General features: G+C 42.6%; 1 protein-coding gene across 1 annotated transcript; it reads right to left on the bottom strand.

Annotated features, from left to right (window-relative positions):
- Nucleotides 1-13,385: 13,385 nt before the first annotated feature.
- Vpreb1 (V-set pre-B cell surrogate light chain 1) lies at nucleotides 13,386-14,008 on the bottom strand. Its single transcript, XM_057765661.1, has 2 exons — nucleotides 13,920-14,008; nucleotides 13,386-13,833 (listed from the first exon to the last, which is right to left on the bottom strand). The coding sequence occupies exons 1-2, from the start codon at nucleotides 13,963-13,965 to the stop codon at nucleotides 13,469-13,471; spliced, it is 411 nt and encodes a 136-aa protein (XP_057621644.1). The 5' UTR covers nucleotides 13,966-14,008; the 3' UTR covers nucleotides 13,386-13,468.
- Nucleotides 14,009-15,033: the final 1,025 nt, after the last annotated feature.

Raw genomic sequence — 15,033 nt, 5'->3', positions numbered from 1 at the left:
AGGAATTAGACCACACAAGCAAAGAATATGAAAACAATAAACAAAAGAAAGAAACTTGTGGGAATTGTAATATACCATAAAAAGACCAAATCTTCAGTTTATAGCTGAAAGAGAAGAATACAAAGTCAATGCCATAGATAAGATCTTCAATAGGATTACAGAAGAAAAACTCCCCAAAGTAAGGGGAACATACACATGCAGATACAAGAAGCACCTAGAAACCAAAAAGACAGGACCAGAAAAGAAATTCCCATTATCAATCAGGGGTCTCTAAAGGAACAAAACTGATAGATGAATTTATATGTAAGGGAACTTTATTAGAGGGCTTACACGCTGTGGTCCAGCTAGTCCATCTGTCACTGTCTCCCAAGAATCCAATAGCTTCATTCCACGAGGCTGGATGCCTCAGTTTTTCCTCAGCATACATCAAAATCCTGGAGAACTAGGCTCAAAAACCAGCAAAGGAATGTTTCTGTGCAAGATATAAGAACTTGTCAGGGATAGTGAAGGCCAACAGGCAAAAGGCTTTTTTCTTCCATGTCCTTTATATAGGCCCAAGTGTGTTAGGGGGGTCTTCTGACCTTGTATGATCCAGATTTAAGGTTGACCTTCCAACTTCAAATGATCCAATCAAGAAAAATCCCTGACAGGTGTGCCTAGCTGCTTGGATTTGTAGTAAATTACAGATGTAGTCAAGGTGACAACCAAGAATAGCCATCACATTCCCTACGATATTGTACAGTTAAAACACTAGATATAAATAATAAAGAGAGGGTACCGAAGGCTGCAAGAGAAACACCGCAAGTCACATACAAGGGACACCTGTTGGGATTACAGATGATTTCTAAGTGGAAACTTTAAAAGACAGCAGGGCCTAGAACAATATACTTCAAGTTCAAAAGGACCATGGATGCCAACCTAGATGACTATACCCAGCAAAACTACCTACCATAGTTGAAGGAGAAAGAAAAATGTTACATAATATATCAGGCTAAAAGAATTCATGTCCATCAAATCAGACTTATAGAAAATACTGGAAGCAATACTTCAGTGTGAAGAAAGGAATAAGCACAGCTCATAGGCAACCATCATCAGAGAAGCCTCCTCCTGCAGCAGATGGGAACAAATGGAGACCCCCACCACAACCAGAAAACATGCAGAGTAAGACCTTGAAACTCTCAGTCCTAATGAGATGTCTCCATCAAATCCCTCCCCTCAGCACTCAGGGAACCCTGCAAAAGAGGAGGCAAAAAAAGGTGAAAGAGCCAGAAGGGATGGAGGACCCCAGGGAGTCAAGGCCTTCTAGACACAGCAGGGCAGTGCACATCTGAACTCGCAGAGACTGTGACAGCATGCACACAGCCTGCATGGGTCTCTACTAGGTGGGGTCCTAGAGCTGAAAGAAGAAATGGACACACAGCCCATCTCTAGCCCAGAAGCTATCTCCAATTGATAGCCACTTGCAATAGCCACTTGCAAATGAAATAATTGTTTTCTCCAAGGGAATCTCGCTGGGGAATCAAACCACTCTTAAAGAGAGGCCCCATGCCCAGCAGTGGATGCCAACACAAAACAAACCCAATGGCATCTTTGGGGGGGGTTGTCTCATAATGCTGAGTGTGTGTGTGTGTGTGTGTGTGTGTGTGTGTGTGTGTGTCTGTCCATCCTTCAGGTCCTTTGTGTATATGTTTTGGCTTTCAGTTTTGGATTTTTATGGAATTCCTGAGTGTTCCAACATGTGTGTCTCCAAGTCTATACCTTTTTCTTGAGCTTTTTCTTTGGTTCTTTTTCTTGTTTGGTTGTTTTTTTCTATTCCAATTTGTTTTTTATTTATTGTATTTTACTTTATTAAAATATCTTAAAATAAACCTATTATTATTCCTTAAATGCCTGTTTGTTTTCTAACAATAGACAGAAAAGATGTGGATCCAGATGGGAGGGGAAGTGGGGAAGAACTGGGAGGAGGAGGAGAAACCATAATCAGAATATATTGTATGAAAAAAACTATTTTCAATAAAAGAAAAAGTAAAAAATAATGATTACAAGAACCAAAAAAAAAAATAAAAAACAGGCTGAACTATCAACCTCCATGGGAGCAGGCCCAAATGACCTCCAGAATTGCAGCGTGACCTCTGGGATTGCAGAGCAACCTCTGGGAGCACCAAGTGACCGCTAGGAACACCGAGTGACTTCTGGAGTGATTGGAAATGTGGCCCTGATTGCACTGTGAGGAATAACCATCTGAGCCTTGGATCCACTGGCACCTGGAAGATTGATCATCAGAGACACAGCCCCAACTACACAAATCAAAGGAAAAGATGGGTAGACAAAGTAAGAACACACTCAACACCACAAAGAACATCACAACACCAACAAAAACTAGTGGCTTTACAAAAGCAAGATTTAAACACCCCAATATAGATGAAGCAGAAAAAAAAATGACCTAAGAAAAAACTTTTGGAGAATGTTTGAGGCCCTTAAAGAGGAAATGAAAAATTCCCTCAAAGAAATGAAGGAAAAGACAAACAAAAAATTGGAAGACATCAGCAAATCCCTCAGAGAAAACCAAGAAAAAAACAATCAAACATATAAAAGAAACTGTTCAAGTCTTAAAAACTGAAATAGATACAATAAAGAAAACACAAGCCAAGGGAATTATAAAGCAGAAATCATGAAAAACTGATCAGAAACCACAAATGCAAGCATAAACAGAAGAATACAAGAGATGGAAAAGAGAATTCAAGTGCTGAAGATACAATAAAGGAAATAGACTCATCAGTCAAAGAAAATATTAAATCTAACTAAAGCTTAACATGAAATATCTAGGAAATATGGGACATCATGAAAAGACCAAACCTAAGAATAACAGGTATAGAAGAAGGATAAGTCCAACTCAAAAGCACAGAAAATAGATTCAACAAAATCATAGAAGAAAACTTTCATAACCTAAAGAAAGATATGCATATGAAGATACTAGAAGCTTACAGAACACCAAATAGACTGGGATCAAAAAAAAGTTTCCTCACCACATAATAATTAAAACACTAGACATACAGACTAAAGAAAGAATATTAAGAGCTGCAAAGGGAAACGGCCAAGTAACACATAAAGGCAGACCTATCAGAATTACACCTAACTTCTCAATGGAAACAACAAAAGCCAGAAGGTCCTGGCAAAGCATTATATAGACATTAAGAGACCATGGATGCCAGCCCAGACTACTATTCCAAACAAAACTTTCAATCATCATAGACGGACAAAACAAGATATTCCAAGACAGAACCAGATTTAACCAATACCTAGCCTCAAACCCAGCCCTACACAAAGTACTAGAAGAAAAACTCCAACCCAATGAAGTTAGCTACATCCACAAAAACACAGACAATAGATGATCACACAGCAGCAAATCCCAAAGAAGAGAAAAATGCATACAATAACATGACCAACAACAAAAACTAAAATAACAGGAGATAGCAATCACTTGTCATTAATATTCCTTAATACGAATGGACTCGATACACCTATAAAAAGACAAAGGCTAACAGACTTCTATTGCATATAAGAAAGACACCTCAACCTCAAAGACAGACATTAACTCAGACTAAAGGGTTGGGAAATTTTTTTCCAATCAAATTGACCTAAGAAACAAGCAGGTGTAACTATCCTAATATCTAACAAAATAGACCTCAAACTAAAATCAATCAAAAGAGATAAAGAAGGACATTCCATATCCATTACAGGAAAAATTCATCAAGAGGAACTCTCAATTCTGAACATCTATGGCTCAAATGTGTTTTTTTATTTTTGTTTACAAAAATTCCTAAAGCTTAAATCACACATTAGGCCCCACACACTAATAGTGGGAGACTTAACACCCCACTCTCACCACTGGGCAGTCTGCCAGACAGAAACTTAAAGGAGAAATAAGAGAACTAACAGATGTTATGACTCAAATAGACTTTAAAGACATCTGTGGAACATTCCACCCAAACACAAAAGAATAGTTCTTCTTTTCAGCACATCATAGAACCTTCTTAAAAATTGACTACATACTTGGTAACAAAGCAAACCTCCACAGATACAAAAAAAAATTGGAATAACCCCAAGTATCTTATCAGATCACTACGACTTAAAGTTAGAATTCAACAGCAACACTAATTTAGGAAAACCCACGAACACATGGAAATTGAGCAATGCTAACCTGAATCACCACTGGGTCAAGGAAAAAATAAGGAAAGAAATTAAAGACTTTCTAAAATTCAATGAAAATGGCTGCACAACATACCCAAACTTATGGGATATCTATCATGAAAGCAGTGTTAAGAGGAAAGTTCATAACACAAAATGCCTACAAAAAGAAGCTGGAAAAATCTCACACTAGCAAATTTACACAACACCTGAAAGATCTAGAACAACAACAAAAAAAAAAACTCACCCGAAGGAGTATATAGTGGAAAATAATCAAATTGAGGACTGAAATCAATAAAATAGAAACAAAGAAAATAATAAAAGAATCATTGAGATAAAGAGTTGGTTCTTCGAGAAAATTTACAAACCTTTGTTCAAACTAATCAAAGACAGAAAGTATCAAAATTAACAAAATCAGAAATGAAAAGGGGGACGTAACAACAAACACTGAAAAAAATCCAGAGAATCATAAGATCATACTTCAAAAACCTGTACTCCACAATTTGGAAAATATAAAATGAATGAACAATTTTCTGAATAAGCACCACATACCAAAATTAAGTCAAGACCAGATAAACAAATTAAATAGATCTATAACCCATAAGGAAATAGAAACAGTCATCAAAAGTCTCCCAACCAAAAACAAATAAGCAAATCCAAGATCAGATGATTTCAATGCAGAATTCTACCAGAATTTCAAAGAACAGCTAATACCTAAACTCCCCCAAATTGTTCCATGCAACAGAAGCAGAAGGAACATTGCCAAACTCTTTTTATGAGGCTATAGCTACCCTGATACCCAAACCACACAAAGATGCAACTAAGAAAAATAATTACAGACCAATCTCCCTCATTAACATTGATGCAAAAATACTCAATAAAATACTGGCAAACCAAATCCAAGAACATATCAGAAACATCATCCACCATTACCAAGTAGGCTTCATCCCAGAGATGCAGGGATGATTCAACATATGAAAATCTGTCAATGTAATTCAACATATAAACAAACTGAAAGAAAAAAACCCACATGATCATCTCATTAGATGTTGAAAAAGCCTTTGACAAAATTCAACACCCCTTCATGCCAAAGGTCTTGGAGAGATCAGGGATACAAGGAACATTTCTAAACATAATAAAGGCAATATACAACAAGCCAGCAGACACCATCAAATTAAATGGAGAGAAACTCAAGGCAATTCCACTAAAATCAGGAACAAGACAAGGATGTCCACTCTCTTCTTATCTATTCAATATAGTACTCAAAGTCCTAGTTAGAACAATAAGACAATAAAAATGAGATCAATGAGATACAAATTGCAAAGAAAGAAATCTAACTTTCACTATTTGCTGATGATAGTATAGTGTACATAAGTGACTCCAAAAACTCTACCAGGGAACTCCTACAGCTAATAAACACCTTCAGTAATGTGGCAGGAAACAAGGTCAACTCAGAAAAATCAGTAACCCTCCTACGCCCAAATGATAAAGAAGCTGAGAAAGAAATCAGAGAAACATCACCCTTTATAATAGCCACCAACAACATAAAATATCTTGAGATAACTCTAACCAGACAAGTAAAAGACCTGTAGTACAACAACTTCAAGTCTTTGAAGAAAGAAATTGAAGAAGACACCAGAAAGTGGAAAGATCTCCTGTATTCATGGACATGTAGAATTAACATAGTAAAAATGGCAATCTTACCAAAAGCAATCTACAGATTCAGTGCAATGCCCATCAAAATCCCAACACAATTCTTCACAGACCTCAAAATAGCAATACTCAATATAGAGAAACAAAAAATTCAGGATAGCCCAAACAACCCTGTATAATAAAGGAGCATCTAGAGGCATCACCATCCCTGACTTCAAGCTCTATTATAGAGCGATAGTACTAAAAAAACATCTTGGTAATGGCATGAAAACAGACAAGTGAACCAATGGAATCGAATCGAAGATCCTGATATTAACCCACATACCTATGAACAAGTGATTTTTGACAAAGAAGCTAAAAACATAAAATGGAAAAAAGACAGCATCTTCAACAATTCTTGCTGGTATAATTTGATGCCAACTTATGGAAGAATGCAAATAGATCCATATCTATGCCCATGCACAAAACTCAAGTCCAAATGGATCAAAGACCTCCAGCCACACAATTTGTTAGAAGAGAAAGTGGGAAGTAACCTCAGACACATTGGCACAGGAGACTACTTCCTAAATATAACCCCAGTAGCACAGATACTAAGAGCATCAATTAATAAATGAGATCTCCCAAAACTGAGAAGCTTCTGTAAAGCAAAGGACACAGTCAACAACACAAAATGGCAGCCTACAGAATGGGAAAAGACCTTCTTCATCAATCCCACATCAGACAGATTGTTGATCTCCAAAATACACAAAGAACTCAAGAAACTATACATCAAACTACCAAATAATCCAATTAAAAATGGGGCACAGATTTAAATAGAGAATTCTCAACAGAAGAATCTCAAATGTCCAAAAGACACTTAAGAAAATGTTCAACAACTTTAGTCATCAGGGAAATGAAAGTCAAAACAACTCTGAGATATCATCTTAAACCAATCAGAATAGCAAAGATCGAAAACACTGATGACTGGAGAGGATGTGGAGTAAGGGGAACACTCCTCCATTGCTGGTGGGAGTATAAACTTGTACAGCCATTGTGGAAATAAGTATGGTGATTTCTCAGAAAATTAAAAATCAATCTACCTCAAGACCTAGCAATATCACTTTTGGAAATATACCCAAAAGAGGCACAATTACACAACAAGGACATTTGCTCAACTATGTTCATAGCAACATTATTCATAATAGCCAGAACCTGGAAACAACCTAGATGTTCCTCAACCAAAGAATGAATAAAGAAAATGTGGTACATTTACACAATGGAGTACTACTCAATGGTTTAAAAAAAAATGACATCTTGAAATTTGCAGGCAAATAGAACTAGAAAAAAAAAAAAACATCCTGAGTAAGGTAACCCAGACCCAGACAGACAAATATGGTATGCACTAGCTCCTAAGTGGATACCAGTCATAAAGTAAAGGATAACCAGCAACCCCAGAGAAGTCCCCAGCCCCAGAGAAGCTAGAATCCTCTTTCAGAAACAGATGGAAACAGGTGCAGAGATCCACAACTAAACATTGGGCCGAACTCCAGTTGAAGAGAGGGAGGAGAGATAATAACAAAGGGGGTCAAGTCCACAGTAGAAAAACCCACAGAATACAGAGTCAGCTGACCCGAACTAGTGTGAGGTCACTAATTCCATACTGACAACTGAGGAGCATGCATAGGCTTGAACTAGGCCCTCTTAATACAGGTGACAATGGCATGGCTTGGACAGTATATGGGGCCCCTGGCAGTGGGACCAGGATATAACTCTAATGCATGAACTGACACTGCGGGGACTATTCTGTCTGCAGAGATACCTAACTCAGCCTAGGGGCTTGGTCTCCCTCAAGGAGATGATGAGACAGACTTAGGGGAGACTTCCCAGGGAAGGCCTTAACCTCTCTGAGGAACTGATGGGGGCTGGGGTAGAAGAGAGGAGGGTAGGGGAACTGGGATTGGTATATAAAAATAAATATTTTTTTAAAATGGGAAAAAGTGGAGTTGTCCTTTGGTTCCAGGGATGTTCACGTCCCTTGTGTAGAATGCATATTTGCTAATTACTAATTACTAATTACTAATTACTGGTTTATAATGAGAAATCTGCACTTCTTACCACTACCGCTCCAGGAGTGCTGAAGTTAGGCTCCCGCTCTCCAACAGAGACTTCTAACAGGGGCTCCCCTGAGTACACTCATTCTGCAGTTTTCAGGAGACAATTCAAGAGGGAGGGACTTGGGTCCTCCTAGACGTTCCAGTGTTAAGAACTGGTCAGTGTTTGCATAGTCTTTATGAGCCAGGGTTGAAGCCTGGTTGAGAAGTTAGGTTAGGATCTGTCAGCATCCACCAGCCATGACCTGTTTCTAAGTAAGGGCAGAGAAGCAAATGTGAACACATACACCAGCATCGTCACAGGCTGAGTCAGAAAAGCGGGCGCTGCAGGGGAAATAAAGGATAAAGCACAATAAACGTAATGGCTTCTCTGGGGGGATGACAAAAATCTAAGTGCCTCCCTGTAAGACCCCCCCCCCCCCGAGGAGCCCCTCAGATCCCGTCCCCCAGGGACTCAGGATCTTTCTCAGGTCAGAATGTTTGAGTCGCTGTCAACACATCCAGTTCAGTTGGTTCTATTTCCTGTTGCATTTGGAAGCTGTGTGCATAGGTCACCGTCCTCGGAACCCCACAGTTCCACGCGACTGTTAGGAGTCCTCTTGATTCCCTAAGCGGAGTCTTTGCAGTACTAGGTCTGACACTGGGACCCGCCCCTCCACTCGCTCTCTGGCTCAGGCTCAGAAGGTTCCCTGCGTTCCTTCAGTGCCTTCACCTCCTTCAAGTTTTCCCTTTCTGGGCCCCTCTTGGTTACAGCATTCAGTCACTTGTTTCATTAGTCAGACATCAGAGGATGGTAATGCGACAGAGGGAAGCAACAGAGAGACAGATGTACAGACAGTGAGAGAGTGTGTCCAGTCACAAATGTGAATGTGAATCTGGGCTTCTTCCCAATCTCCCGAATCGCAGTGGCCCCAGCCACTATGGGGTCCCAATGAGATCCTAATGAGAATAGCCTAGAATTCCCCCGCCCAAGCATTCATCACTCATTCCCTCGCTCACCCGCCTGTCTCATCACCTAGAGTGTTTATCACACGCAGAGCCTCCAGCCAGCTGGGAATTTGCAGGCTAGCCTAAGAGTCTTGCTAAATAAAACCAGAGCTGCGAGGCAGGTACTAACTGTAATTAGGGAAACAGGCTGTCTGCTCACTGGAGGGAGGGAGCAACTGAAGAGCGGCCAGGAAATGGTTGCCCAAGGAGGGGGAGGAGTGATCGCTGTGGAACCTTGCATCCGTGCAGAGGGCAGACACAGTCCAGGGACAGCTTGAGGGAAGGTTTGGAGGTGACCAAGCGAACCAGGCACCTGATCAATGGCAGTTAGGGGAACGCGGCAGAAATGGACGGGACAAGACAGGAGTTCCAGCACAGGAAAGGCTGGATGGTGAGGAATCTGAATTCTGCCCCTTCAGTCTGTGTTCTTTTCATACACCATACACAGTTGTTGTGGTTCTGAGCTGAGATACACCACAACTATAAAAGCATACTGGATTTCAAAGATGGAATACCAAAGAGGTAATCCTCATATGTGCCTATTATACTGGTTGCTCATTAAAATAACCATATTTGGGACATGTTGTGTTAAATAACATATATAATTAGAAATCATTTCACCTGCTTTTTTTTTTTTTACTTATTTCTTTTTTTAAGCTCGAGGACAATTTCGTTAGCATTGAAAAGAAAAACAACAGCATAGGCAGGCTGAAAACAGCAACTGCCCAAGAGAGAGGGAGGTGGAGAAGAAACAAAGAAAACCAAGCCCACTCAGTTAGGTATGGAGGGTCAGCAGACAGCCACCTAGCAAAAGGGGTAGATTCAGAGAAAGACTGAAAAAAGCCAAAGTGCCAGAGAAAGCATACTTGCATTCTGGCCCACATTCCAAAGAAAAAGACAAAAAAGAAGAAAAAAAGGAAAGTTCCACCTTTCTGAGTCAGGACTTAGATGAGGGGATCTCACTATGTTGCCCAGGCTAACCTCAAACTTAATTCTCCTGCCTCAGCCTCCAGGACTATAGATTCACGCCAACATATGAAAGACCCTCAGGGAGGACCTTCCCTCAGGAGGAGACCCCTGAACCCAAGGAACAGTCTGAGACCACTGGCTGCAACGGCAAGAGGTTTTTTATTGAGCGGTGCATAGGTACCTGCGGGCGCCAGAGTCTATTTGGAAGACTTGCGCGCCCTCAGGCTGGGCAGGGGGTCTTTTATATGGAAACGGGCGGCAGAAACAGTCATACAGAAGCAGATATATGGTTACAGGGATCCCATTGGTCAATTCAAATGAGGCGATGGGTTCACTTGGGGACAAGCTCCTCAGGGACATGAAGATCTGATAATAGCTGACTTGGCTCTATCTAGGGCACATGTGGTTTTTCCCAGAACTTTTCATTCTCCTCCTAGGCCTGATGTCTGACCACAGATATCCTGTTTGGCAGCCTAGGAGTACCAACTTTACCTTGAACTTATACTTGTTTGTGTGAAAGCCTTGCAAAATGGCGTTACAGCAGCTAAGCTGGGGTCTTTCACATACAGTCACTTTATTTGAATGTGGTGACTAAACAGTGGGGGACTACAGACATGGCTAGCCCCCATGCCTCAGAATAGAGGAAACAGTCAGAGTGAAGGCAGACTGGACGAAGGGACAGTAAGGATGGAGGAAAAGTCACGGCTACAGCAGAGCGAGAGGTAGGAAGCCCAGGGGGGGGCGGGGAGGGAAACGACTCAGATGAAGGCAAATAACTGACGTGACACCAAGGAGGAACAGACCACACCCATGGCAGGCAAGCCTAGTTACGCATTTCATATAACTTAGTCAGTGTTAGGCAGTCAAGACAGTTCAGCTCAGCCGGTAAAAGTGTTAGCTGCCAAGTCTTAAGACCTGAGTTTGGTCCAGGCACACGGGACGGAAAGAGATCAACGATTCCCACAAACAGATGGCAAGGTCCAATTGACAAAGACAACACCTACACTACTCATTGAATACAGAAAAGATGGGCTGGTGCCTACCTGGAGCCTTCACCCCTACAGAGTAGTGTTCGTAAGAAGGAACTCTGCATGCTACCAAAGAAGAGAGGTAAACCCCAACCCAACTACAAACCCAGCAACCTACAAAAGTGGCCTGCCTGCAGGATCTGCTGGCGCAGTGAGGACACAAAGTAACCAGTCATATCTGATCTGAGTTAGGCCCACTCTGAGGTGGAAACCATAGCCGACACTGCTTCGGTGGTCATGAACATGAGGCTAGATAGGCCAGGAACCTAGAGGAAAACCAAATACCACTGTTTTGAATGTAGCAACAAAGTGACTCCTGATGAACATTCTGCTATACTTGTAGATCCCTGCCTTGCTCAGTCATCATCAGAGAAGCCTCCTGCAGCAGATGGTAACAAATAGACATACGCAGAGTAAGGAGACCTTGGAACACACAGCTCTAATGATGTCTCGATCAATCCCTCCCCTCAGCACTCAGGGAACCCTGCAGAAGAGGAGGCCAAAAAAATAAATAAATAATAAAAGAGAGAGAGCCAGAAGGGATGGAGGACCCCAGGGAGTCAAGGCCTTCTAGACACAGCAGGGCAGTGCGCATCTGAACTCGCAGAGACTGTGACAGCATGCACACAGCCTACATGGGTCTCTACTAGGTGGGGTCCTAGAGCTGAAAGAAGAAATGAACACACAGCCCATCTCTAGCGCAGAAGCTATCTCCAATTGATAGCCACTTGCAAATGAAATATTTGTTATCTCCAAGGGAGTCTCACTGGGGAATCAAACCACTCTTAAAGAGAGGCCCCATGCCCAGCAGTGAATGCCTACACAAATCAAACCCAATGGCATCTTTGGGGGAGGTGTCATAATGCTGAGTTTGTGTGTGTGGGGTGTGTGTGTGTGTGTGTGTCCTTCAGATCCTTTTGTGTATATTTTGGATTCTGGTTTTGGATTTTTATGGGATTCCTGAGTGTTCCAACAAGTGTGTCTCTGAGTCTATATGTGTTTTCTTGTGATTTTCTTTGGCTCTTTTTGTTTGTTTGGTTGGTTGGTTCGTTCGTCCTATTCTGACTTGTTTTTATCTTATTATATTTTATTATTATTCCTCAGATACCTTTTTATTTTCTAAAGAGAGATGAAAAGGGTGTGGATCCAGTGGGAGGAGAGGTGGGAAGAACAGGGAGACGGGAAACTGTAATCAGAATATATGAAAAAGAGAATATATTATGTGAAAATATATATTTTCAATAAAAGAAAAAAGATAATACAAAAACATATACTTTTCACTCTATTTGTTGAATTTATTTTGATGTAATATTTGATGTTACTAATTTTGATTATTGTCTTGCATTGTTTGGACATCCCCCATACTGTGTGTGTGTGCGCGTGCATGCATGCGTGTGTGTGTGTGTGTGTGTGTGTAACTTCATTCGTGGTTACCAACAGACTCCCATAAGATAACTTGTTTCAACAGTCTATTTTAAGCTGATAAATATTTGCAAGAATGCTCTGTTTTCTACCTCTCCTCCCTTCACATTGTACTCACTGACGTCACAATTTGCAACTATATTTACAATGTGTTCACTAGTATTATTTAATCATAGTTTTTTTAAAATACTTTTGTCATTTGACTTTTACAGAATGACAATTGACTTACTAACCAGCTGCAGTAATAAAGAAATATTTCACAGGGTGATGGTGGTGCATGCCTTTAATCTCAGCACTTGAGAGGCAGAGGCAAGAGGATTTCTGAGTTCCAAGACAGCTAAGGGTACAGAGTAACCCTGTCTCAAAAACATGAATAAAGAAAGAAAGAAAGAAAGAAAGAAAGAAAGAAAGAAAGAAAGAAAATAATTATTTCTGGTGTGTATATTTTTTTAAATATTGGCTGGCCCCATAACTCCACTGTACAGAAGGTAGATGTGTCTCTCTCACCCTAGGGACCTTTACTGCTATCTGGAGCCATCTGGGGTTGTCATCACTTACAGTGGGGACATGTGCCGTGCATGGTAGTAGAGGCCAGAGAAGCTGCTCCACACACACAATGCACAGGCTCATCCCAAAGCATCACTAGGTACCAAGGAGGGGAACCTGCTGTACCCCAAAGTAGAGGGCCAGTGATGGTGTTCCCTAAGCCCCTTCACTCTGTGACTACGAAGGCGACAATAGAAGACCCTGCCCCTGGCAAGGAGGTCCCCCTCCAGGATGTTTCTGTCGCCCACTTGCCCCGTGATCATAATGAGCTTGTTGTTCACGGTGCCTGGCCAAGCTGAGAACCTCTAGTCAGGTTCCAGGGACTAGCCAGTTCTTACATTGGTTCTGAGATCACAAACCAGTCAAGCCAAACTCAGAGAAACAGCTTTAATTCTATAATCCAGCCTCCAGTGGGGTTCACAGCAACACTGCAAGACAAGGGAAAGCTGAATGGCTCCATCTCCTCGGCTCTGCCAAGCCCCATGCTCTACCCCTCCTCCCTCTACCAGCCTAGCCGAGCAAAGCAAACTGCACCTAAAGTTCAGGGTCTGAATGTCTCTAGAGCCTGGGATCCCGAATCTGGAACTACTTTTCTCCTCCTCTCTCCCTCTCCATCCACTTCTCCCTTTTCTGTTTCCGGGGCCCCATGGCGCAGTAATACACAGCCTCGTCCTCAGGCTGCAGTTCAGAGATGCTCAGATACACCACGTTCCTGGCCACATCTTTGGATCCGGAGAAGCGAGCGGGTATCTTGTGACCCAGGGGCTTGTCTGAGTGTGAGAAATGTCCCAGCAGTAACCTGGGAGGGTGACCCGGCCTCATCTGGTACCAGTAAATGCTGTAAATGTCCATGTTATAGTTGCTGCTCGGGGCGCAGGCGAGACGAACGGTGGTTCCAAGCGAGGAAGAGGCAGATGGTGGTTGATGCAACACGGGCTGAGGGCTACCACCTGGGAAGACAGAAGCATGCCCATCACCCGGGCAGAGCAAGGCAGGAGGAGGGGCAAGGAGGCTCAAGGCCCCAAGAGTCCCTTACCTGTGAGGTGGGCCAGCATCATGATCAGGACAGAAATCCAGGCCATGGCTTGCGACCTGCAGCAGTCTGCTTCCTACAGCCACTGCTCCTGTGGCCCTCGCTGGCTGGGAAATGCTCTCCTCCTCCTGGGGCCCTTGCTGGCTAGGAAACGCTCTCCTCCCTGCTTTGAGAAGAGGGTCATTGCACCCTGGTTCCTGCTCACCACCCTCCCGAGCTTTCTGGGGCGCTGGAGCGTCACCAGAATGGTGTGACGGCAGCCTTTGTGGTTCTGCCTTGGTCCTGTGGAAGTGTGCTGGGAGGAAGCACCTGCTAGAAGCTCGTGACCAGAACCCAGGAGCCGGCTCGTGGGTTCATCTCCCTGAAGGAGAGTGACCTCAACTGCCCCTGAGCCCCGTAGAAACAGATTTCTTGTTCACATTTAAATGCCTGGTGAACTGGGACTAGAGGATGCATCCTCAGAGCAGGAAAAGCACCTCTTCACACAGCAGGAAATCGGGGGTCCTAGGAGAGGGGTGCTCTGACCCCTTCTAAACTCTGAAGAGCCGTCAACCCAGGTCTTTCCCTCCTAGAACAAAGCCAGGTGAAGAGAATTCAAAAAAGAAGCAACAGAATCATAATCTGATGGGCAAAGGGAGGGGCTGCTCTTTAGAATGGAGTCATCCTGCCAAGATGTTACAATGACAATTTAAAGACAGACACTTATGCTATCAGACTATTGTCCCCAAAGAATTAAAATATCCCCAGGAATCCCATTCTGGTAGAGGGGAAAGGCTGAAGACTTGGGGCCAGCCACTGAAGGCCTTGCCTCTCAGGAAGAGATTTCACTCAGTTCTGACAATCTATCAGATCACTGTGTGACATCGATGAGTAGATTATGGGCGAGACCACACTTCGGAATAAAATAAAGAACTAAAAAGGAAAGGGGAGGCCATGACTGCTCCTAGGCATTGTGGAGGAGAAGGTTTATGATAGATAAAAGGCAGAATGTAGCTAGAGACAGTGGAAAGACCAGAGTGGACATGATCAAGTTGAGCTGGGCCATGGCGGGGAGGGGTGGGGGAGAGCGGAGAGAAAAGAGAGGGGAACCTGGTGCAGCAGCCAGGAGGCCAAAGGG

Source organism: Chionomys nivalis, chromosome 3 (genome assembly GCF_950005125.1).
Source record: "Chionomys nivalis chromosome 3, mChiNiv1.1, whole genome shotgun sequence".
NCBI lineage: Eukaryota > Metazoa > Chordata > Mammalia > Rodentia > Cricetidae > Chionomys > Chionomys nivalis.
This window is presented reverse-complemented; position numbering and strand designations above follow the sequence as displayed.